The sequence below is a fragment of the Heloderma suspectum genome, chromosome 1, assembly GCF_057233095.1.
Source record: "Heloderma suspectum isolate Gila_16-S chromosome 1, 16-S_ref, whole genome shotgun sequence".
Lineage (NCBI taxonomy): Eukaryota > Metazoa > Chordata > Lepidosauria > Squamata > Helodermatidae > Heloderma > Heloderma suspectum.
Window position 1 is genome coordinate 79,572,209 of NC_139458.1, and position 25,947 is coordinate 79,598,155.

The window sequence follows — 25,947 nt, forward strand, 5'->3', positions numbered from 1 at the left end:
CTTCATATTGCGGATGGATAATGACCCAAAACATACAACAAAAGCTACCCAAGAGTTTCTCAAGGCAAAGAAGGGGGATGTTCTTCAATGGCCAAGTCAGTCACCTGATCTCCACCCAATAGAGTATGCTTTTCACTTCCTGAAGACAAGACTGAAGGCAGAAAGACCCACAAACAAGCAGCAGCTGAAGGCAGCTGCAGTAAAGGCCTGGCAAAGCATCTCGAGGGAGGAAACTCAGCATTTGGTCATGTCCATGGGTTCCAGACTTCAGGCAGTCATTTACTGCAAGGGATTTTCATCCAGGTATTAAAGGCGATCCTTAAGTTTGAAATGATGTTGGTTTGTTCCATTACTTATGAGCCACCAATGACAGGTGTGTGTGTGTATGCTACTGGCTGTACTTCCGGAATGGTTAGTGCCTCACTTTTGTCAAGTGAATTACAGCTGCAAGTCCTGACTTGCTCCCATCTGGGTGTGTTTCCTTTCAACTTCAATGTGGTGGTATACAGAGACCAACTGCCAAAACAGTTATCCTTGTTCTAATATTTCTGGCCGTGACTGTATGTATCATTAAACTCAATAGGACTGACTTTAGAGTAAACATGTACTGGATGGCACTGTAAAATATTCTTGGGATTTGAGCACTCACCCAATGAGGAAAGGCTAAAGTATTTAAGGATTTTTTTGTTTAGAAAAATGATGAGGGGTGTTTGTGTGGAATGATAAGAGGTTTACAACGCTGTGAAGGATTTGGTGAAAGAAGATAGTAATTTTAAGCCCTCTCTCATAATACTAGAACTTGTAATCTACCAATATAATTGATCAGCAGGAGGTTCAGAACAAAGAAAAAGATTCTGGATTAGATGGACCTTTGTCTTATTGAGTAGGGCGCATATATATATTTGTAAGAAGTGTGCAAAAGATGGGAAAGTTTGTTTGGAACTCTTCCAGCATGAATTTAAACATTAGGAGTTGTCTCCTTCAAAACTTTTCTTCTATTGACAGCTAACCAGATTTTCTTCCTTGATATCTGACAATTAATTCAGTCTCTTGTTGGGCAAGCTGTGTTTTTTTCTCACCTCTTTTTCCGTAGAGTTTTTCAGATCTCTGTTTTCCACTTACAGTATTTCATTACACTATCTTTTAAGTTTATTCATTCACATGCTGCCTCTCTTCAGGGCACATCAGTGTCAGGGGTGTTTTTGAGTGCAGGGAATGGGATAGCAATTCTGAAGGAGAACTATTAGACATGGGGGAGGTGTTTTCCCAGGCTGGCTAGATATGAGTAGGCCTGCTTCTCAGGTTACAAACATACAGATGGCTGAGCTTGAGGGTCCCTCCTCACCCCTCACCCCTGTGAGAGGCAGCGAACAGGAGGTTGACCTAATAGATGCCTGGCGCAGGCACAGAGCAAAGAGAGAGAAGGCAGGGATGGAACTTATATGGTCTACCCGATTGGCCTTGCGTGAGAAGTTGTGCTTAGAGGCCTCATGAGAAGAGAGGGACCTCCCCCCCTTAACTTAGGCTTGCAAGACCGCTTCCCTCTTCAAAGGGCGGGCAACTCTCATAAATTCCATTTGGATCCCCTGAAGGAATTCCTTGTAGATGGAGAGTTTCTCTGAGAATCTGCATCTGTATGACCCTGTGAAGTAATAGATTAAAGGCTATAGACTGAAGCCTCTCATATGTGTATGTTTGGGCACTGAAGTGAAGTGGGGGCTAAGAGAATCGTGACAATCAGCATCACAGATTTTTGGATCTGTTTGCAAAATATCCAGTTGCTTCTTAGGTATACTCAAAAGGGCCCATGAGGGAGTCTTCCCTTAAGCCTTTCCTTATCATGGTCATCATTATGGAAAACATTACCACAGTTCAAATCTGTCAGACATAATCAGAGTACCATGTCTGACCCAGTCTTTCTGGATATATGACTCCAGCTATATATATAAAAATGTACCACTATTTTCCACATCTTGAATTTCCAGCATTTTCTTCCTCTACTTTCACCTCAAGCCTGATTCCGCATGGTACAGTCCTACACTGCTAGTAATACAGAGTTTGTCCTACCCACATGGTTCTTCTATCTAGATATTGACAGAATACACAGGGCCACCGTTTGTTTCTTTGATAAAGGCAACTGCATCACTGCAAGGTTCAAAAGAAAGCTCAAGTGACCAATCTAATTCAATGATTACATTTGCATTATAGCTTAAGACATTTTGTCTGATTTAACGTAAAGGAAACCATTCTGTATGAACCAGAAAAATAGGATCATTCATGAGATCAACAAGGGCATGAACAAATTGCAGTAAGTAAAGGTATCATGAGATGTTGAGATGTTTGCTGAAAGGCCTTCAATTTTTCAATAAACAAACTATGCTAAATTTTACCTCCCTACTACAGGGAGGCAGTGAGTTGGGTCTGTATAGAGGGAGTGCCGGATCAAAGCTATACCCAGCTATGAGGCTTACACGAGAGCCATAGGTTAGCTCCCATGTACTTTATTCTTCACCCTTTAATTTCCCATAGTTTCTCTACCTAGCGCAACAACTACTACTGCTTAGTAGTTAAAACAGAATACTATAATTTATTTAAATTTATCGGGGAGCAATCCTATAGCCACTAGACACTGTCTAGACAGCCATAGGATTTTTTGGTTTATGGGAACAGAGTCCTGGCTCTGAGCTTGGTTCCCAGAAACCACACTCCCCTCCTCCTCATAGCCAGCATGCTTCTTCCCCGTCTCTGCATTTGGAAATGGAGCATGGAGAGGGCAAAAAGGGGTTACAGTGCTACGGAGGTACTCTTGCACTGGTGGAGAGTTCTACTATGGGGGTGCGGGATTTGCACCAAGGCCCCAGTTATGCCCACAGAAACCTCCATGGATGTAATGCTACTGCAATAGCTAATGGAAAGCCCCAAGAAAGGGTGTCCTGGGGGCAGCTTTGGATCCACTGGATCCACCATTACCCAATAAAACCCCAGGGTTCGGACTTCAACCTAAACCAGCTTCAGTATATTCATGTATTTTCCCTCCCATTGTAATTGGGGAAGTGGGGGAGAGAATCCTATATCTGGAAGAAAAAAGATGGCAAAAAATCACACACTTCCCTCCCTAGCCACTTGTGTTCAACCCAACAGGCCATCTTGGAATTGCTCTGTACATAATGTAGCCCTGATACAAATCTAATTTATTTTTATTTGTAATCCGTAGTATGCCTTATATTTGTTTTAAAAACCTGTCTTTCCTTTATAATCAGTTACCCTTCTTCTATTTTCCTTTGCATTGGATCATGTTTGAATATCTATCTATATATTAAATGTTAAATATTAAACTTTCTAGAACTGAGATGCTTAGGCTGGAAGTTCACCCTGTCCCTCTCCTGTGTGTGTCTAGAGGACAGGGCTCCCGCCTTTCCACTCAGTTCCTCTTGAGAGTGCCACAGCAACATCCTCAAACTGAGAGGAATGGCGACATATCGGAACTAGGGATGGCGGAGAATTTCTCCCCGAATCTTCGGGGGGCCGAACGCCAACGCATTCGGCCCCCCGAAATCGACGGTGAAATTCTCCGCCCCCCCGCCCCCCCCCCGGGATGGGATTTACCTTTGGCGAATGTCCCTCCCAGCAGCGGGTCCCGGCGGCGGTTCGTCGGCCTTTTGTCGGGGGCGGGGGCGGCAGCCGGTCTTCTGACCGGCTGCCGCCGCTGCCATTACAAAGTGTAAAAAACAACAGCAACCCCGTGATAGGCTATGTAATGATTAACGTAGCCTATCACGGCTAGATTTCCAAAGTCAGCCGTGATAGGCTACGTAAATCGTTACGTAGCCTATCACGGGTGACTTTGGGGAAAAAAAAAAGTGCGTACGCAAATGGCGGCGCTCTATGGGCGCCGCCATTTGCGTTCCTTATTTGGTCCCGGTAGTCTACGTAGTTTACGTAAATCTTTACGCAGACTACCGGGACCAAATAAGGAACGCAAATGGTGGCGTCCATAGAGCGCTGCCATTTGCGTACGCGTTTTTTTTTTTTCAAAGTTACCCGTGATAGGCTACGTAATGATTTACGTAGCCTATCACGGCCAACTTTGGAAATCTAGCCGTGATAGGCTACGTTAATCGTTACATAGCCTATCACGGTTTTTTTTTTTTTTACACTTTGTTTCGCGGCTGGGGAGACGGGGCGCTTCTCCCCGGCCTGAATTTCGGCCGGGCGAGGCAGGACGGCTCCCCCCCCTCGCCTGAACTTCGGGGGAAGAAGCGAAGTGCCTCCCCCCCACAGCGAAGCACCCCTGCGAAAAGGTAAGTGACTTTCATACATCCCTAATAGGAACACCTGTAGGAGGATGGGTTGTTTGACTGCACAGATGACAACTCAAAGAGCTACAGATACAGGTAAGCAACTTGTCCTTCTTTGTGGTCTCTGTGCATCACACATATGGATGATTAGCCAGCTGACTTACCAAAGGTAGAGGGAACAGGTGGTCAAGATAGTACAGATGAAAGCACTGCCAGTCCAAAGGAAGCATCCTTTCTAGCCAGAACATCAAAGCAGTACTGCTTAATGAAGTTTGTAGGCTGTGACCAGGTAGCAGCCTTAGATAGTATTCTAAGTGTGGTCGCACCATAGATTTGTATAAGGGCAGTATGATCTTGGCAGTTTTATTCCCTTCCTAATTATGCCTAACATGGAGTTTGCTTTTTTTTTTTTGTACAGCAGCCACACACTAGATTGACATTTTCAGTGGGCTGTCCATCACAAGCCCAAGATCTCTTTCTTGGTTAGTCACCGCTAGCTCAGATCCCATCAGGTTAAACTTGAAGTTGGGATATTTTGCCCCAATGTCAAGCCACTCCATAACAGAGTGTAACCATTTCAGAGGCCCAAACAGATGATAGCCTTTGTGTTGATACTGAAGCATCCTTCCTGCCATAACAGACAAAACGTTTCAGACTCTTTCCAAACCAAAGTGGTCTGACGAAGACAGAAAACTAGAGCCCTTTGTACATTTAAAGTGTGAAGGGAAAACTCCAGAGGCACGGTTGGGTTTGGGAAGAAGACAGGAAGAGTTATATTTTGGTTCAACTGAAAGTGTGTCACACCCGTAGGTAGGAAAGTCAGATCTGGCCTGGAAAGAAAATGGGAAAATTCGGGGGGGGGGAGTTTTCCCCCATTTTTTTCCATGGACTGTATTTGATTTTTCCTAAAAAAAAACTGGAAAAATTGAACAGCTTTGGATTATGAACTATTTTCTTTTAGAATTTAAGACAAGATGAGTATATATTGTTACCCCTCCTTTACTCCCAGTAGGTGGGAGAATCTTTCCCAGCTACATAAAATCTCAATAGCTTTTCCTTCAGACCAGGTTTCCCCATGCTCCACCACACAAACAGGAACAGGTTTTGGAATTTCCCTAAACTTTCTTACAAATAAGAATACATGCTGTACACCAGTCTTCCTCTGCTTCCAGTTCTTCCTGCTTCTTCTGGCTTCTAGGATGATTTAGATGTTTCAGGGACTACTTGCTGAAGTTTCCTCTGGTCAGACATAAAGTAGGAACCTAAAATATGTTATGTATAACATAACTTGGTTCATAAAATTATCATATTTTGTATATTACATTTAAAAGTATAGTTTATTCAGACAATAATTACAAATTTACTGAGTTTACTTTTAAAAGTTTTAAAATATAATAATAATTTATGAGCAAACCAAGTTATACATAATATAACTTTGGGAACATAAAGGCTGCTTCATGTTTCCCGAATTTGGCCCTCTAGATATTTTGGACTACAACATCCAGCATTCCTGACCATTGGCCATACTGCCTGAGGCTAATGGGAGCTGAAGTCCAAAATATCTGGAGAGCACCAGCTGGGAGAAGGCTGTCTGAAAGCAACAAAGTGACTTTAGATCTGTAAAGCAAGTTAAATAATAACTATTGCTTATTTTTCAATTTTCCCCAAATTTGTTTTTTTCCCAAAACCCCCCGGAAAAAAAAAAGTTTTTTCCCCCATGGCTTCAAAACGTCTGGAAACTTTACATCTCTAATCTGTCTGAAGTACTGCCTTGTCCCTGTGGAGGATAGCAATCAGTGAGTTGGACTGGAGGGCTGCCAACTCAGTCGTTGAACTTACAGCGATCAAGGAAAGGACTTTAAAGGTGAGCAACCTGAGATCAGACATAAAGAGCTGTTTGAAAGGTGTGGACATTAAGGCTGCCAAAACCACAGAGAGGTTCCAGGTAGGAAATGGCCAGGAAACCAGTGGATATAAGTTCTTCAATCCCTTTAGGAATTCCAAACCATTTGATGGGAAAAAAATGTACGGCCTTTGATCCGAGAGTGGAACACAGACAATGCTGACAAATAAACTCGAAGAGATGACAAAACAAGCCCTTGATTGCAAAGTGTTAACGGAACTGAAGAACATGATGAAGAGAACAGGAAACAGGATTAACAGAAACAGAATCAGCATACAACTGGAATGCTCACCATGTAAGCACATAGGAAAAGTGTGTAATGGGATTACGTCCTTCCTCTAAAATGTTTTTGATGTCCAAATGGATGGAGGAGGAGGTTGAATCCGGCATGTTGTCAGCCTGAGAAAAGTGAGGTCCAGATGCCATACATGGCTGTGCTGCTGAGCCAAGAGGGATGGAGAGCAAGAAAGTGTTATCCTGACCCTTTTCAACAGCAACAGTAGAGTGGCGAACCATAGTTGCCTGGGCCACCATGGGGTGACAAGAATGATATCTGCTTTGTCCTGCTTGACATTTGCCACCACCCTTTTAATGAGAGGAACTGGAGGAAATGCATATAGAAGGAACATGTCCCAATGATGCAGGAAGGCATTGCCAAGAGAGCAAAGATTGAAACCTGCTCTGCTGCCGAAGACATCACATTGGGAATTCACACCAATAGCGAAGAGGTCGATCTGTTACACCCCTTTGATGAAAAAGGGTATGCTTGACTGTCCAGTCTAACATTCATTCGTGCAATGTCCTTTCCAACTGGCTCAGCACATTTGCCAGTGTGTTCTCTACCCCAGCCAAATGAATGACACGTAACTTGATGTTTCGAGCTATGGCCCAATCCCAAAGGTTGAGAGTAAGCCAAAGACAAGATAAACGTGTTTGTTTATACATCAAACAGTGATGGTATTGTCCACTGCGATTTGCACAACTCAGTTTTCGACAACATCCTCCAAGACAACCAGAGCCTTTTGAACTGCTAGCAATTCTGGGGCATTGATATGGTACCGCCTTTCCTCTGGAGACCATCAGACACAGGCTTGGTACAGTCCACAGTGACACCCCCCCCCCCCCCCGCTGAAGTTGGAAGTGTCTGTAGTCACTATTCAGGATGGTTGTCTCTGCTGGAGCAGAAACTCTTGACAAAGATAGGACATGACCACCAGTGAAAAGAGTGATGCACCAAATTGGGTAGTAACAGCTGCATCCAAGGTGAATCTCACTTGCGATAAAATATGGTGATGAACCATGCCTGAAGTACATGCACGTGAAGCCTCATAAATGGGGTGACAGAAGTGGTTGCAGACATAAGTCCAAGTAAGTGTTGGATGGCAGAAACAAAGTCCAAACTCCAGGATGCAACAGAGCAGGCCATCGAAATGAGAGTTACTATCCTGTCCAATGGAAGAAAAGCTCTGGCCTTCTGGGAGTCCAGGATGGATCAAATATACTGAATCCAAGTAGTTGGGATGAGATGGGATTTCAGAATGCTGATACAGAGGCCTAGGTTGGAAAAAAGGAGGATAGAATGAAGATGGGTGCAAAGCAGTGAACAAGATAGAGCCACAAGGAGCCAATCATCTATACAGGGAAAAATCATAACGCCTTGCAACTGGAGATGAGCGGTAAGCATGGACATACATTTATTGAATACCCTTGGAGTGGTAACAAGGCTGAAAGGTAATACCCTAAATTGGTAGTAGCAGTCATGAACAGCAAAACTTAAGTATTGACAATGGCAAGGGCAAATGGAAATGTCAAAATAAGCATCCATAAGGTCCACAGAAGCAAACAGACTCCCTTCTGAAGCATTTGCTGGTTTGTTTGTTTGTTTCATTTATATCCAACCTTTCTTCCATTGTGGAACTCAAGGTGGCTACATGTGGTTCCCAGGTTGTCTCCCCTCCAAGCACTGACCTGCTTAGCTTCAGCAAGGTGGCTGCCTCATGTGCCTCCAGACCATGTCTTGGGAAGCAATGGTAATTGCAAAGTTATCATTTGGAATTTTCTTGGTTGGATAGAGAAATTAAAGTCCAAATTAGGCCAAAGACTCCTGTCCTTTTTCTGCATAGTGAAGTAATGGGACATGAAACCTGGGATGGCATGTTGAGGATCAGTTTGCTCAATAGCCCCCTTCTGGAGCAGTGAAGAGTCCTCCTGTTCCAGTGGGGGGCAGGGGGGAAGAGGATGTAACCCACAGGGAACCAAGAGAGGGAAGCAGGCTAAATTCCATCATATATCCATACTACACAATAGAAAGAACCCATTTGTCAGTAGTAACGCAGTGCCAAGCTGCACAGTACCTGCTTAGACAGGAACCGAAGGTGACTGGTACGGTCCCAAAATCAACCTCAATAGGACACAGCGGGTCAAAGTCACTGCTACTATACATCACTCTGCTTCTGATGAGGCTGCTGTTGATATCGAGAGGAAGGAAAGGTGTGCTTGGATTGTTCAGTTCTGCCTCTGCGGAAGGACCAAGCAGTCAAGGGGTACCCTAATTGCCTCTGACATTGGGCTTGACTCCATAGTCTGGAATTTGAGGCTGTTGAGGGGCCCATTTTCCAGGCTGAGGTCTTTATTTTGTAGATGTGGTCTAGGGTGTCATCTGTTGTCAAACTGAACAAACACATTTCATTAAAGGGCATATTCCCAATATGGGACCAAGCTTCCTTGATGAGTCTCGCTGAATGCAACCCAGCTTGTCTCCATAATGCAATCGCCCCCGCCATGGATTTAGCTCCACAATCCGGCATGTGTTAAGCAATATTAACTTGCTACTTAGCCACACTAACTGCTTTAATCTTAAGTAGCCTTGAAATCTCCCTTTTGCCATCAGGTTAAGATACTTGATTAGGGGGTCAGTCTTTTGCCACAGGAAAAAGTGGTATCGAGCCATACAGGCCTGATAATTAGCAATCTAGAATGGAAGTACAATCGTAGAGTAACTTTTGTGTCCCATCGCATCCAGCTTGCAAACCTCTTCATCTGTTGGAGCTGAATGTAGTTTGGACGATGCCTTATTTGACTCCACAACAATGGATGTAGGAGCGGGATGCTGAAAAAGTAAAGTGCAATGATCAGGTTAAACATGGTACAGATTTTCCATCTTCTCAGACATTGGAGGAGCCGATGACAGCTTTTCCCAAGACTGTCTTGCTGCCTGGAGGAAAGGGAGAACTGGAAGAACAGCAAAACCAGTGGTCTCAGATTGGATTTCCAGACCAAGAGAAGCAGCAATTCATAGTAATTGTTCCATGTAGAAGCAGTTTTCCTTCGCTGGAGATGGAGGGGAATGGCTACCCACTCCCTGGTCCAGAAAGAAGGTGGAAGGTTGTGTGGACTCTGATTTGGGTGAAACTGATTGAGAATCATCTGGGTCAGACTCCAAATGTGTTGGTGGTTCTAGCAAATTCTTTTTTGTAGTCATGGCTTGAGGGACAGGCACTGAGACACAAATAGTTGTGATGTTAAGGACAGGCAGTTGAGTGTTGGAATGTGGAGATTGCAAGGGGCGAAAGCCAAGGATGGCTGAGCAGACACCACAGGGGCCAGAAGAAGTGCTGAAGTTAATGTAAGTAGCCCTGCCAGAACCTAAGTGAATGGTTCCTAAGTCAGAGGCTGGACAGCATAGCTCAGGATCGGTCTGGTGTTGGTGGAGGGTCAGATACTTGATGTGTGTCTGACAATGTAGGGACTGGTGATCAGGATAGACTAGTAATCAGGATGGATTAGGATGGTACCGGAGCAGGAAATGCAGGTTGCTTACCTGTAACTAGTTCTTCGAGTGGTCATCTGTTCATTCACACATATGGGCTCTGTGCCTGTGCTGGGCGTTTGGGAAACTTCTAAAACTGAAGAACGCTTTGGCAGGAACCCTCCCCTACTATCCACTGCACATGTCCCAGCAGGTTCCCGCCCATTCCCTCAGTTCCTTGAGACTGCCTAGTGTGGCCTAGAATCTGAAGGAAGAATCACACCTTGGTACCAACATCAAATTCAACATTGACACCAAAGTGGGGACAGTGGGTGGGTTGTGTGAATGCACAGATGACCACTCAAAGAACTACAGTTACAGGTAAGCAACCTGCATTTCTTCATCATGGTCTCTGTGCATCACATGATTAACAAGCTCACTTACCAGTGGTGGGTAGGTGTCTCATGACAAGACTGATGACAACACGGTTTGCCCAAAAGTACAGTCAGAACATGCCTTAGCATCCAGTTAGTAGTGCTTTACAAATGTCGAAGGGTTAGACCATGTCGCTGCTTTGCATAAGTCCGACAATGGCATACCTTTGCCCAAGGCTGTAGTGTCAAATGTGCTGACATGAGAAGGGCACTGGACAAGTCATAGGCTAAAACAATAGTTTGCACAATCCATGAGGCCAACTTTTGAGAGGAGACTGGGAACCTTTCCTGGGACCACCGTAGTAAACGAAAAGCTGTTATCTTACAGAATGACACCGTCCTGGATTTATAAACAGCCAATGCCATCTTGCTATCGACAGCATGCAACTTCCTTTCTAGGTTAGAAGGTGGGTCCTGTAAAAAAAGTCGGTAGCGATATGTATTGGTTGACATGGAAATCAGAGACCATCTTTGGTAAATAGTCAATGTCCGATCCCAGGTCAACCTTGTCCTTATGAAAGGTCATGTAGGGATGATCCACCCATAAGGCACACATCTCACTAACACGTCTAGAGAGCATGATGGTAACCAAGAAGGCCACTTTCCATGATAGCAACCGAAGATCTGTCATGGCTAGAGGTTTGAAGAGCTTTGAAAGAAGGGTGTGCAAAACAACAGAAGAGCTCTACTGAGGTACTAGAGTTCTTACTGGAGGTGCCAAATCCTTTAAACCCTGCAGGAACTGGAGGGCAGTAGGGTGAGTGAAGAGGGAAAAAACTTGAACTTGCCCTCTATAAAAAGAAAGGGCTGCCAAATAAACTCTTATCAATGAACGTTTTAAATCTTTTTGAAACAGGTAATGCAAAAACAAAAGAATATTTTCAATCGATCCCTGAAGAAGATCGAAACCATGGAGAGTTGCAAACTTTTAAGAATGACGACCCTTTAGCAGCATAAGACTGATGCATAGACAGCTTCCTAGCCATGTCTAAAACTGCCTGAACTTTGGTTGAGCGTCGAGCACAGATACTCACTGCCGAATCCTCCAAGCTGTTAGTTTCAAGGTGTCGAGATTCGGGGACTGGATCCTGCCTCAAGTCTCGAGAAATTAGATCCAATGATTGCGGGAGACGTAGGAACTGTCTTTCTGACAGATGCAACAGGGCTGCAAACCATGGCTGTCTTGGCAACCAAGGAGCAATCAAAATGCAGTCCGCCACACTGCGAGCTAGTTTTTGGAGCATCCTAGAGAGGAGGGGAAATGAAGGGAATAGATAAAACAGCTCCCTGTGTCAGCATAGTTGAAGGGTGTGGCTCATCGACAATTGACTGATCCCTGCTCTTGTGTAGATATATCACAATTGATGGGGTTGCGAACAAGTCCGTCGTGGGCCAGCCCCATTTCAGAAAGAGGCGATGCAGGATGGAGGTTGACATCTGCCATTCATGGGACGATTTGTAGAACCGGCTCAGAGTGTCTGCCAAAACACTGTCCTCACCAGCAACGTGAAGAGCGCTCAAAAGGATGCTTCACTGGATTGTCCACTGGACCATGTCCATCATGAGACTCACAAGCTTGGATGAATCAGATCTGTTCTTCTGTGCCTATTTAGTGAATGACTGGCACAGGGAACAAGTGTTGGGTAAATGGCCCTCACCCAGGCAAAAATGGCAAAGAGAATGAGGGTCAGTGGGGGTCAACTTACTCCCACACTTCACACATTTACGGAACTGGGCCTTTGTGGCCATAAGAAGACTGCAGCCACAGTAAGTGACAAAGATGAGTAAAGAACCTTTTTTTTTTTTAGGAGAACAAAAACAACCAGAAGGAACAAAGTCCTTAGCACTGTTGTAAAGACACTGACAAACAAAATTCTCTCACACACAGAGGAAGCTCCCCAAAAGGTCACCATTAGGCAGTCGAAAGAGAACTGAGGGAATGGGCAGGAACCAGCTGGGACATGCGCAGAGGACAGTGGGGAAGGGTTCCTGCCAAAGTGTTCCTCAGGTTTAGAAGTTTCCCGAATGAGGCTCAGCACAGGCACAAAGCCCATATGTGTGATGCACAGAGACCACGATGAAGAGCCAGTGATTGCAGCTTAATCACTGAAAAAAGATATAGTAAGCTCTCAAAGATGCTGCTACCGCAGTGGTTAAAGAGAAACTGTGGAGAAAGGTGGAAGCGCACCCACTAGGCATGAGCAGGAGGTGGTAGGGCAGGAACTCTGCCTAAACCTCCCAGCTCTAGAAAGTTCTGATGGAGGCTCTGTGCAGGTGCAGAACCAGTATGTGCGATGCACGAAGAACCTAATAAGAAATTTAATTAGGTTGATAAGAAAAAAGTATTTTTAATATGATGGTTCATAGATTATCACAGATTGTCAGCCTCTTTGCAACTCAAATATCGGAATAAGAAGGGAAGGAACATCTCAGATCCTGAAGATGCAGAGTCTGAGGAGCTGGATAGCTGCTGCCATAGAACGACAATATTTAATTCTCAAACTTCTAGCAAGAAGTCCTTGAAAATACAAATCGATGGGCTGGATCCAAAGGTGCCCTTCTGTATGTGGAAGGTGTTGTGATGAGCCAATGCATTAGTAATGTACTTGTGCAGCCAGGATTGGACGCAAGTGATGAAGGTTGTTGTTGTTGTTGTTGTTCAGTCGTGTCCGACTCTTCGTGACCCCATGGACCATAGCACGCCAGGCCTTCCTGTCCTGCGCTCTCTCCCGGAGCGTGCTCAAGTTCATATTGTTCTTTACAGCATCGGATTTTCTTTTCACCACCAGACACATCCACAGCTGAGTGTCCTTTGGGCTTTGGCCCAGCCGCTTCACTCTTTCTGGCGCTACTTGAAAATACCCTCTGCTCTTCCCCAGTAGCATATTGGACACCTTCCGACCTGAGGGGCTCATCTTCCGGCGTCATATCTTTTAGCCTTGTGTTACGTTCCATGGGGTTTTCTTGGCAAGAATACTGGAGTGGGTTGCCATTTCCTTCTCCAGTGGACCACATTTTGTCAGAACTCTCTGCCATGACCTGTCCGTCTTGGGTGGCCCTGCACGGCATAGCTTATGACTTCACTGAGTTACGCAAGCCCCTTCGCCACAACAAGGCAGTGATCCATGAAGGGGGTGATGAAGGTACCCAAGGGTTAGTACAGAGGCTGATAACACTGGTGGATTCTAGCAATCACAGTGATACATGGCTGACAAATAATAACAGGAAAGATTGCAGCAAACAGTGGAGTAGCACACAATAACTTAATTCAAAATGTAACAAGTCAAGTCTGTAACAAGGCTTGTGGTAGCCATTTCAAAGTAGACTTGCACAAGTTCAGCAATATATTAGTCCATTTCCGCCAAGGCTTTCCCAATACAGTCAGTTTGTGTAATAATCCTAGAGCTGGCTATAGGCAGTATCCAATGCTACCACTCCTGTGACGTTTCTGCCTGGGTTCCACCTATTCCCCAGCCTCCACCTCTGAAACTAAGGGAAAAAAAACCCTCAGGAAATGTCTGCTTTCACTTGGATCAGTTGTTCCCACTGACACCCAAGCTTTTTACTCTCTCTGGGTTTCAGAGAAACTCAGTATGCTCAATTGGTTCTCTCAACCCACTACAGGAGAAGTAACAAGGAAATAGATTTAATAATGGTAGTGTAACAATTCAATCGACACCTGGGAGTCTGTATTTTAAAAAACAAATAAATATTTATTTGTAACACAAAGAGTTATATGATATTATTATTCATTAATGCATGCTTAGTCCTAACCTACTTACCATTTCTACCCCTTCTAAAATCCTATACACAACCCCCCTTAGTAACTAGGTGTTGCTTCCACAATCCCTAAATCCCTATCTGACTTTTGTCAGTTCCTGCCTTATATAACCTCAGAATCCTCTCTCTCACACACACAGACACACACACACATGCACGCCCCTCCTACCTTTCATTCTGACACATTATTGACCCTATCTTACCTGGGTCACATTTAACAATGAAAACACATACATTAACATAACAGGCATATGTTGCAGCTCCATTCACATAATTGATGTAACACTATAGTACACAACCTCTAACATTACGCCAATAGCACAAGCTGGCACAACGGGTTCCCCAGAAAAACCATTGCACCAGCTTACACAATTGGTGTAGTGTTAGAGATCACTTACTTTGGCGCTATGTCTGTTGTGTAAATGGAGCAGCACTGTTAGATACTGCCCATTGGTTTCAGTTCAATAATAATGATCTTCAACTGTAATTCTCAGAATCCACTGTTGCTTCATCAGCTCTCACAGACCTGCTCTCAAATTGCAGTCCACTTGGACTGTCTTTTCGCCACTCCTTTTTCCAGTTTATTTCCAGTCTTCTCCCTAAGAAAGGTCAATGCTCTTTTCCTGGTCAAAGTGAAATCACAGGAACTGGGAAATGTACTCCCTCTTAGACTCCGCAGTCCCATTACCTTATCTTCCACTCCTGGAAAAACTGTTTACACCTCACACTAAAACTTTGTTCACAAAAGGAGAAATTAAATCCAGCAACTGAACCTTGTTGCAAAAGTGCTTCTGGAATCTCTTGTAAAAGCATGACAACTTCTGTAGAATGTACCTGTTACAGCATTGAATGAATTCTTTACAAGCTCTTGCACAAGCTTTTGAGGAACAATGTTAGGGGCTATTTATCTTCAGTTCATCGTGCTTTGGATCCAACTGTGTGTTTCCTAGATAATATTTTATGAACTCTCATGCTAGAATACTCATCTATAAAAATAAAAGGTGTCTGTCTGTCTGTCCATCTGTCCATCAGCAGCATAGCGTCAAGACCGTGAAACCTAGACATCTGAAAGTTAGCATATATACTAAAGGGATCCTAAGGGTGTGCACCTTAGGATTATTTTCTTTTAAGAATGCATTAATTAATTAAAATTAATTATTACATTCATGTGGTTGAAGAAACATCTTCAACCACTAGCAGCAGACTTCTCTAACCACTACAAAGCTTTGCAATCCATCCAGTTTTAATCAGGGGAGATGTGTAAGCCAAGGGACAGAGTTATATGCCTACCCCCTCCCCAATGCTGTGGGGCAGCACCACCCTCATGGAAATGGAATGGACACATCTCTCCCTCAGGGGACTATACAGGTGAACTGTGACAGGAGCTGCCAGCGGATGTGACTTCACTCAGACAGGGTGGGCAGAATGTATCCAACTCTGACAGCTTACACTGCTTGCAATAATTAATATTTTCATTAAAGCTGCAACTTTTGGCATAATTATTTATATTTCTTTATTACGTTTCTATACCACCCAATAGCTGAAGCTCTTTGGATGGTACACAACCTACAATTAAAACTACAAAATACAGCATAAAATACAATATAAAATTTAAAAGTTTAAAACTACAGTAAAACTACAGTATGAAAGTAAAATTTTAAAAAACCTAACAGCAATGCATAGATTAAAATATGGAAACAGATTTAAAACAGTAGAACTAAGGGAGCAATCCTATGGCAGCTAGACAGCAGCTACATGGCCATAAGATATGCTATTTTCCAGGAACCGACCTCACAGCCCGCACTCCGAGGTTGGTTCCCGGAGAACTGACCTCCCCCCACTTCCATGCTGTTTCCGAGGCAGCAGGAACAGACTTGTCCTCCGCACATGCAAGAAGAGTGTGAAGCGGCCCAAAAGGGGTGTGTCTGGGGGCGTTCCGGGGCAGGGAGGGCGGAAATGCGTGTATGACACATCCTATGTTTTGTACAGCAGCTTCCTCTCCTGCTCAGCCATCCCGCGGCTAAACAGCCGCCATCGGCTGTCTAGCCGAAAATGCAGGGCAGGAGAAGAGCGGAGGGAATGATCCTCTCCATGCTTCTCCTGCCCTGCTTTGGATAGGCGGTCGCCTCTGAGTTCGAAGGTGGCTGCCTATCTGGATGGGATTGTGCCCTCAAAGATTAAAATGCCTGGGAAAATAAAAAGGACTTCACCTGGCACCAGAAAGAGGAAAATGTAGGCACCATACAAACCTCTTTGGGAAACTCATTCCATAACCGGGGTGCCACAGCAGAAAACACGCTCTTCTTGGTAGCCACCGGCCTCACTTCCTTTGGCAGGGGCTCCCAGAGAAGAACCGCTGAAGCTGATGTTAGGGTCCCGGCAGGTACATATGGGAGGAGGTGATCCTTCAGATAAACTGGCCCCAAGTCGTTAGGGCTTTGAATGTTAATACCAGCACTTTGAATCAGGCTGAGACATGGACTGGCAGACAGTGCAGATGGGAAAGTACTGGCATAATATGATCATGTTGGCCAGTTAACAGTCTTGGTGCCCAATTTGGACCAGCTGAAGTTTTTGGAGCATTTTCAAAGGCAGCCCCATATATAATGCATTGCAGTATTCCAGGTGAGAGGTTATGAGAGCATGAATATCTGTAGCTAGGCTATCTCTGTCCAGATAAGTATGTAGTTGGTAAATCAGCCTAAGCTGATAAAAGGTGCTCTGTGCCACCAAGTCCACCTGTGCCTTGAGTGACAATTCTGGATTCAAGAGCACCCCTCAACTATGAATCTGATCCTTTAGGGGAATGCAACCCCCTCCAGAACTGGTTAAACATGACTTAGCCAGGCAGATAAACCACCCACTAACAGTACCTCCATCTTGCCTGCATTGAGTCTCAGTTTATTGGCCCTCATCCAGTCCATTACCATGCCCAGGCACTGATTCAGAACAGCCACTGCCTCACTTGGATTTGATAAGAAAGAGAGGTAGAGCTGGGTGTCATCTGCATATTGATGGCACTTCAGCCCACACCTCTGGATAATCTCCCCCAGTGGTTTCCTCTAGATGTTAACCAGCATGGGGGATAGAACAGAACCCTGTGGAACACTGTAACGTAGCTGTCAAGGGACAGAGCAATAATCCCCCAGCGCCACCTTCTGCAATCGGCCATCAAAGTAGGAGCGGAACCACTGCAGTGCTTCCATCTCCCAGCCCAGTCAACATATCCAGAAGGATACTATGGCTGATAGTATTGAAAGCCACTGAGATCCAAGAGAATCAAAAGGGTCAGCGCTCCTCCTGTCCCTCTCCCAGCAAAGGTCATCCCAAAGGGCGACCAAGGCAGTTTCCATTCCAAACCCAGGACTGCAGCCGGACTGAAATTGATCTAGCACAACTATATGCAAAATGTATTTAGAGTATTTTTATCCTGCTCTTCAGCCAAAAAAAGGTTCCCAAAGCAATTTACAAAGATTAATAATAAGAGAAATAAGACTGATTGTCTTATGGAAACATACTCCAAGATCCTATGCCAATATATTTACCTTTTAAAGGAACATTTTACAAAAAAATTGGCAACTCCAAAACTGTGAGTCTTACAAGTGACTGCAGGGACATTTCAAGGCTGGCAGCCCCTATACACCTCCCTCTATCCCCCATGTGCCAATATTCATCTCATAAGAAATGTTGCTTAAAGTCATGTTCATTTGTAAAGATCACCTTCCTGTACCGTAAAAAAGCCAATCTCACTATTTTGGTGTTGGAATATCGGCACACCCCTCTTCTACCTTATAAATGAAGAGTTCCTTTGCACTAATGGGGGCTAAGCACAATACTATCAAAATGTTAAAATCCATTTTCAGTTTGGAAACATGTCAATTAATGTAGAAGCTATGAATAATCATAGAATCATAGAATCATAGAATAGTAGGGTTGGAAGGGGCCTACAAGGCCATCGAGTCCAACCCCCTGCTCAATGCAGGAATCCAAGTCAGAGCATCCCTGACAAATGGCTGTCCAGCCTCGTCTTGAAGGCCTCCAGTGTGGGAGAGCCCACCACCTCCCCAGGTAATTGGTTAATCATAGTAATAAAGTCAAAGCTAATAGTTTATCTTTGCAAAACTGAACAAATTCAAATTATTTATTCTTTATTCAGGCACCAACCACCATTACATCTGATCCAAATTGCCCTATTCCAAATCCAATTTTCCATTAAGAAATGTTGTGAAGTGATTTGAAATGACTAATATATTTTAACTTAAAATCCAATAAACGTAAACATTAATTACAGCCAGTGCAATCCAGAAAAAGTTAAGCATACCCAAATCCTACTGGATTCAATTGGGATTAAGGATTTAACTTGGTTCTTTTTATTTCAATAGGATTTTTGTCATCTTAATTTTTGCTACAATACATACCATGTATGTTTACACTGGAGTGTACACACAAACTGGGAAGCCTGTATTTACTACATGACAAACATTGATTAAATCAGGCAGAGAGTATGCACATTCAGGAGATATTCACCTGATCGTAGCATTTGGCAGTTGCTACTCAATTATCTCTGTCAAGTTCTATAGCCTACCTGTTACCATAGAAACAGACAGCAGTAGGAGAAAGGGCCAGACTAAGAATAAAGACACAAGGTCTTGAAATTCTTAGCAAGTCAGACAACATGGAATTTTTCATAAAACATCAGCTTCTGAAATAATTAAAATTCCCATCTTCTTCCAAGAACACATTGTTTCTATGGCTACTGGCTGCAGAAAAATTTGAAAATTTACTATGGCTGGATCCAAAGGGCTCTGTGGACTTCTATATGTGCAATGGATCTTTTCACCCAGCCTGCTTCTCCTTGCAGCCTCTCACACCCATGAAAAGCTGCTCCTGAAAGTTGTGGTGGACCCTTTGGAGTGGAATTCAATGAGGCACAAAGGGCTGCAGTTGGCAAGGAAAATGAGCAAATCTCTCCATATGCATGGAGCTCTTTTGGATTTGGGCCCAATAGCAATATTTGGGATTGACAACATACTCTTACTTTTGGGGGATGAGGTGAACAAATAGCCATTTATAATGGCAGAAGCAGAAGGAAATGAAAGAAAAGTGAGATTTATTTGTTAAATATGTATCTCATCTTTCCACCAAATGGTGTCCAAGGTGGCTTCCTTGAGATTGACTTCCTCTACTTCTGAAACCTTAGTGAGATACCTAATCCTTAGATTCACTGATTGTCAATGAGCCATTCCCAGCTGTAGCAGAAAAGGGACAGAAGAAAGATGAGCAAATACAGCCAGCTGAGTAAGTAAAGAAAAACAGGAACATAAAAACAGCCACATCGAATGAAACCAAGGGCCTCTCTAGTCCAGCATTCTGATCACACAGTGGACAACCAGCTGCTTGTGGGAAGTCCACAAGTAGGACATAATAAAATAAATAAAAAATAAATGAGCACCCTAGCACCACCATGCTTATATTCCCCAGCAACTGGTATACAGGGGCATACTGCCTTTAATACTGAAGGTAACATATAGCCATTATGACTAGTAGCCATTAATAGCTTTATCCTCATGAATTTGTCTAATTCCCTTTTAAATCAATCAAAATTGGTGTCCATCACTACATGTTGTGGTAGAGAACTCCAGAGTTTAACTATGCACTGTGTGAAGTACTTCTTCTTTTTATCTATCCTGAATCTCCAACCATTCAGCTTCATGGGATGACCCTGGGTTCTAGTATTATATGTGAAGGGAAAAAATCTCCTTATCCACTTTCTCCACTAATTTTATACATCTCTATCATGCACCCTACCCTCTGTTACACACTTTTTTCTAAGTTAAAAAGCCTCAAACATTATAAATTCTCTGCATGGGGGAGTTTCTCTAGTCCCTTCATCATTTTGGTTGCCCTTTTCTTCACTTTCTCCAGTTCTACATTATCCTTTTCTGGTGCGGAGACCAGAACAGTACACAGTATTCCAAGTGTGGTCACACCACAGATTTGTATAAAGGCATGGTATTGGCAGTTTGATTTTATCACTTTCTCTTGCTTATACTGAACTCCATTTGCCATTTTAATATCCATTGGAGCGCTATGCAATCCCTTGACTTAACCACCCTAAATAATTTGGTGCTGTTAGCAAATATGGGCTCCTCACTGCACATCCCAACTCCAGATCAATTATGATCTAGTTAAAAAGTAAAGGTCCCAAGACAGACCTTTGTGAGACTAAACTTTTTACATTCCTCCATTGTGAGAATTGACCATTTATTGACACTCTGCTTTCTCTTGTTTAAACACTTACTGAACCATAAAAAGACTCTTCCTTTTCTTCCATGACTGAGTTTGCTCAGAAGTCTTTGGTAAGGGACTTTGTCAAAACCCTTTTGAAAGTCCAAGTAAATAGTATCTCTCCTGTCCACAGGTTTATTGACACTCTCAAAGAACTGTAAAAGGAGTTCACTTAGTGAGATAGGGCATAGCTTTGTAAAAGCAATGTTGATTGTTTTTCAGCAGGACTTGTCCTTCTATATGCTTGATAATTTTATCTTTAATAAGACTTTCCACCAATTTATCCAGAACATATGTTCAGATAACTGGCCTGTAATTATCCAAGACTGCCCCTGGATCTCTTTTATAAAATTTGTGTTACATTGGCCACTCTGCAGTCCTTCTGGTATTTATTTATTTTATTTCATTTCTATACCACCCAATAGCCGAAGCTCTCTGGGCAGTAAACAAAAATTAAAACCAAAGAGCACACAATGAAACAATATAAAATATGTAAAACATTAAAACCACAGTATAAAAATACAAGCAGAATAAAACCAGAATATAACCTAGCAGCAATGCAGAAATTTAAAATACAGATTTAAAACAGCAAAGCTAAAAGTCTAGAAAGCTAAAATGCCTGGGAAAATAAAAAAGGTCTTCACCTGGCACTGGAAGGAATACAATGTAGATGCCAGGCAAACCTCACTAGGGAGTTCATTCCACAGCTGGGGTGCCACAGCAGAAAAAGCCCTCCTCCTAGTAGCCACCTGCCTCACTTCCTCTGGCAGGGACTCATGGAGAAGAGCCACTGAGGATGATCTTAAGGTCCAGGTAGGCACATATGAGAGGAGGCAATCCTTCAGATAACCTGCCCCAAGCTGTTAGGGCTTTGAATGTTAATACCAGCACTTTGAATCGGGCCCGGAAATGGACTGGCAGACAGTGCAGATGGGAAAGTACTGGCGTAATATGAGCTCGTTGGCCAGTCCCTGTTAACAATCTTGCTGCCCAATTTTGGACCAGGTGAAGTTTCCAGACCGTTTTCAAAGGCAGCTCCACGTATAATGCACTGCAGTAATCCAGATGAGAAGTTATCAGAGCATGGATAACCGTAGCTAGGCTATCTCTGTCCAGATAAGGGCATAGTTGGTATACCAGCCTAAGCTAATAAAAAGGGCTCCATGCCACTGAGATCCCCTGTGCCTCAAGTGACAGTTCTGGGTCCAAGAGCACCCCCAAACGATGAACATGATCCTTTAGGGGGTGTGCAACCCCCTCCAGAACAGGTTGAATATCACCTAGCCGGGCAGACAAATCACCCACTAACAGTACCTCCATCTTGTCTGGATTGAGTTTCACTTTATTGGCCCTCATCCAGTCCATTACCGTGCCCAGGCACTGATTCAGAACAGCCACTGCCTCACCTGGGTTTGATGAGAAAGAGAGGTAGAGCTGGGTGTCATCTGCGTATTGATGGCACCTCAGCCCACACCTCCGGATAACCCCCCCCCCCAGCGGTTTCATGTTAAACAGCAAGGGGGATAAAACAGAGCCCTGTGGAACCCCATGGCACAATTGCCATGCACAGAGCAATAATTCTCCAGCACCACCTTCTGGAATTGGCCATCCAAGTAGGAGCGGAACCACCGCAGTGCAGTGCCTCCAACTCCCAACCCAGACAACTTATCCAGAAGGATACCATGGTTGATGGTATCGAAAGCCGCTGAGAGGTCCAGGAGAACCAGCAGGGTCTCACTCCCCCGTCCCTCTCCCAGCAGAGCTCATCCCACAGGGTGACCAAGGCAGTTTCCATTCCAAAACCAGGCCTGAAGCCTGATTGAAATGGATCTAAATAATCCATTTCATTCAAGAGTGCCTGGAGCTGTCCTGCAACCACCCGCTCAAGCACCTTGCCCAGGAAGGGGATGTTGGCCACTGGCCTATAATTGTTAACAGCCTCCAGGTCCAGGTTAGGGTTTTTCAGGAGTGGTCTGATTACCACCTCTTTTAAAGAGGCCGGCACCACTCCATCTCTCAAGGAGGAATTTATAACCTCCTGGACCCAGCCAGACATCCCCTCCTTATTTGATGTAATAAGCCATGAAGGGCAAGGGTCAAGCACACAAGCGGTTCATTGGACTTGGCCAAGCACTTTGTCCACATCCTCAGGCTTCAACAACTGAAACTCATGCAATAAAACTGGACCAGATGGTGCTCTGAATGCCTCTACCAATGGAACTGCATTAATTGTGGTATCCAATTCATGACAAATCTGAGTGACTTTATCTTCAAAGCGCCATGCAAACTCGTCACAGCGTGCAACTGAGGGTTCCACAGTCTCTCTCCCTGGCCCAGAATACAACAGGCCACGAACCACTCGGAAAAGTTCTGCTGGACGACACTGAGAAGATGCAATGTTGGTGGGAAAGAACTGTCTCTTTGCCACCCTCACCGCCACACAGTAGGCTTGATAATGAGCTCTAACCTGTGTTCGGTCAGATTCAGCACGAGTTTTCCTCCACCTGCATTCTAGCCATCTCCCCTCTTTACAGGGTATGTCACATATTTTTGTCATAAGATCAGCAATTTCACATTTGAGTTCTTTAAAAACTCTAGGATGGATACCATCTAGGCCTGGTGATTTATTAACGTTCAATTCGTCAGTTAAATCAAGAACTTTATCTTTTGTCACCACTATTTGCCTCACTTCCTCAGATTCCCTTCCTGAAAACATTAGTTCAGCACAGGTATCTGTCCTACATCTTCTGCAATGAAGACAGATGAAAATGTTTCCCTCAGCTTCTCTGCCATCTCCTCATCCCCTTTTAGTACTCCAACAGTCCAAGTGCCTCCCTAGCTGGCCTCCTGCTTCTGATATATTTTAAGGAATTCTTTATTGTTGGTCTTGATGCTGTCAGTAATATACTCAAAGAGTTTTTTTGCATCTCTTATTGTCTGCTTGCACTCAACAAAAAGGGACTTCAACAAACGAATGGAAAGAGCAAAAACATTCTTTTCATTATGCTGTTCATTAATTATGCAGATTGCTCCAGATATTGTGGTAGCTGTTAAAACAGGCACTTCTTAAATTCAGTAGTTAAAGCATCATTTTACATTTAAGCATGCATTAAAAAATGAAGGCCTTTAATAATGTAGAAACAAAATACACTGAAATACAAAATATGTATTAAAATATATGATAAAATACAAAAATATGTACTGAAATAGAAAAAATACATTAAAGTACTGAAAGCATAAATAATTAATACTATACCTTGATTTCTTCTATTTCATCTGGCACTATCTTGTATGCAGACACAGTTCCACCCAACCTGAAATTTGGAGACGAAAGTATTCTCATAATCCAGTAACACATAGCATAGCATAGAATAAATACATTAATATCCACAACATAAACCTATCTCTGTGGTGAGTTCTATGAACAAAATATGCTTGGCTAGCCAAGGAATTACATATGATGTATAACTGCAACAGTACACGCTGACATCTTGAGTAAAAGAACTGAAGCTGGTACATTACCCCAAACAATGGATGTTTTCCCAAATGAGCCACAAAGAAGCTCTTGCTGTAACTGAGTTTGAAATTATTAGAGACATGACTGAAGGGTTACCTGCACTCATAAAGCCGACTGACAGGTATCCCTTTCTTCTCATCTATGTGGGAACAACTGATACCGCCAAGCGGAGCTACGAAGAAATCATGTCAGACTTTGAAGCTTTGGGAAGGAAACTCAAAAACTTTGGGGCCCAGATAGTTTTCTCATCCATCCTTCCAGTAGTTTACAAGAGGGATAGGACGGGGGGGGGGGGACTACTCTGAGTGAATGACTGGCTACAAAGGTGGTGCTGACGAGAGAGATTTGGATTCTGGGACCACCGGCTATACTTTATCAGGAGGGCTTTAAACTGGATCCTACAGGGAAGGGAAACGTAAAGTTGGGGGTAACAATGGATGAAGGCTCATGCACCAAAATGGAGAGAACAGCTCTAATAGCGCCTAATAATAGTCTTCACAAATATGTAGGAAGAAAGTCAGACTATGAAGCACATGGTCTTCAATGTCTATATACTAATGCCCAGAGTATGGGAAACAAACAGAACGAACTTGGACTCTTAATACAAGAGGAAAATTATGATAGGTATAACTGAGACTTGGTGGGATGACGCTCATGACTGGAATAAAGCAATTGAAGGATATAACTTGTTCAAAAAGAACAGGAGGAACAGAAAGGGAGGTGGAGCTGCACTGTATGTTAAAAATAAATATCTCTGCACATAAATACAGGAGAACGAGCTTGGTAGCCCCATCAAGAGCATCTGGGTTAAAATAAATGGAGCAAAGAATAAAAGGAATCTGGTGGTCAGAGTCTACTACTGGCCACCCAATCAAGGAGAATACGAAGATGAAACTTTCTAAAAGCAAACTGCCAATGTTTCAAAGAAGCATGATATAGTAGTAATGGGGGACTTCAATTTCCCTGATATTTGTTGGGAGATAAATTCTGCAAAACATGGCCCCTCCAAGAGATTCCTGGCTTGTCTTGCTGATAATTTCCTCCTGCAGAAGGTAGAGGAAGGAACTAGAGGATCGGCTATCCTTGACTTGATCCTAACCAACAGAGATGACTTAGTGGATAAAGCAGCAGTTATGGGAACTCTGGGGGAAAGCGACCATGTTATACTTGAGTTCTTGGTTCTAAAGGAAGCAAAAGCCGAGTGTAGCCAAATGTCTACACAGGATTTTAGGAAAGCCAATTTTAATTAACTCAGAACAATGATAAGGAAGGGCCCAAGGCAAACAACTCTAACGAGAATCACAGAATCATAGAATAGTAGGGTTGGAAGGGGCCTACATGGCCATCGAGTCCAACCCCCTGCTCAGTGCAGGAATCCAAGTCAGAGCATCCCTGACAGATGGCTGTCCAGCCTCGTCTTGAAGGCCTCCAGTGTGGGAGAACCCACCACCTCCCTAGGTAGTTGGTTCCATTGTCATATTGCTCTAACAGTCAGGAAGTTTTTCCTGATGTTCAGGCGGAATCTGGCTTCCTGTAACTTCAGCCCATGATTTCGTGTCCTGCACTCTGGGATGATCGAGAAGAGATGCTGGCCTTCTTCTCTGTGACAACCTTTCAAGTACTTGAAGAGCGCTATCATATCTCCCCTCAGTCTTCTCTTCTCAAGGCTAAACATGCCCGAAGTATTAGCTATCCCGCCCAATTTTGTGTCATCTGCAAATATGATCAGCATTCCCTGAACCTCCTCCTCCAAGTCATTCATAAAAATGTTGAAGAGCAGTGGGCCCAGGACTCAGCCCTGCAGTACCCCATACGTTACCTCTCCCCTGTTTGAGAAGATCCCATTGATAAGTACTCGTTGAGTCCGATCCCATTGATAAGCACTCTTTGAGTCTGATTCTGTAGCCAACTGTGGATCCACCGGATCGTTGTTTCATCTAGCCCACTTTGAGCTAGTTTGCTCATCAGGATATCATGGG

At 43.7% G+C, this 25,947-nt stretch overlaps 1 protein-coding gene across 22 annotated transcripts in view; it reads right to left on the bottom strand.

Moving 5' to 3' along the window:
- Nucleotides 1–25,947, bottom strand: part of GPHN (gephyrin) — a 483,693-nt gene that overhangs the window by 343,159 nt on the left and 114,587 nt on the right. For all 22 annotated transcript variants that reach the window (XM_084848962.1, XM_084848936.1, XM_084848902.1 and 19 more), the window contains one exon: nucleotides 23,708–23,765. In XM_084848962.1, coding sequence (XP_084705088.1) covers nucleotides 23,708–23,765 — 58 coding nt within the window. The remainder of the gene's footprint in view (nucleotides 1–23,707; nucleotides 23,766–25,947) is intronic.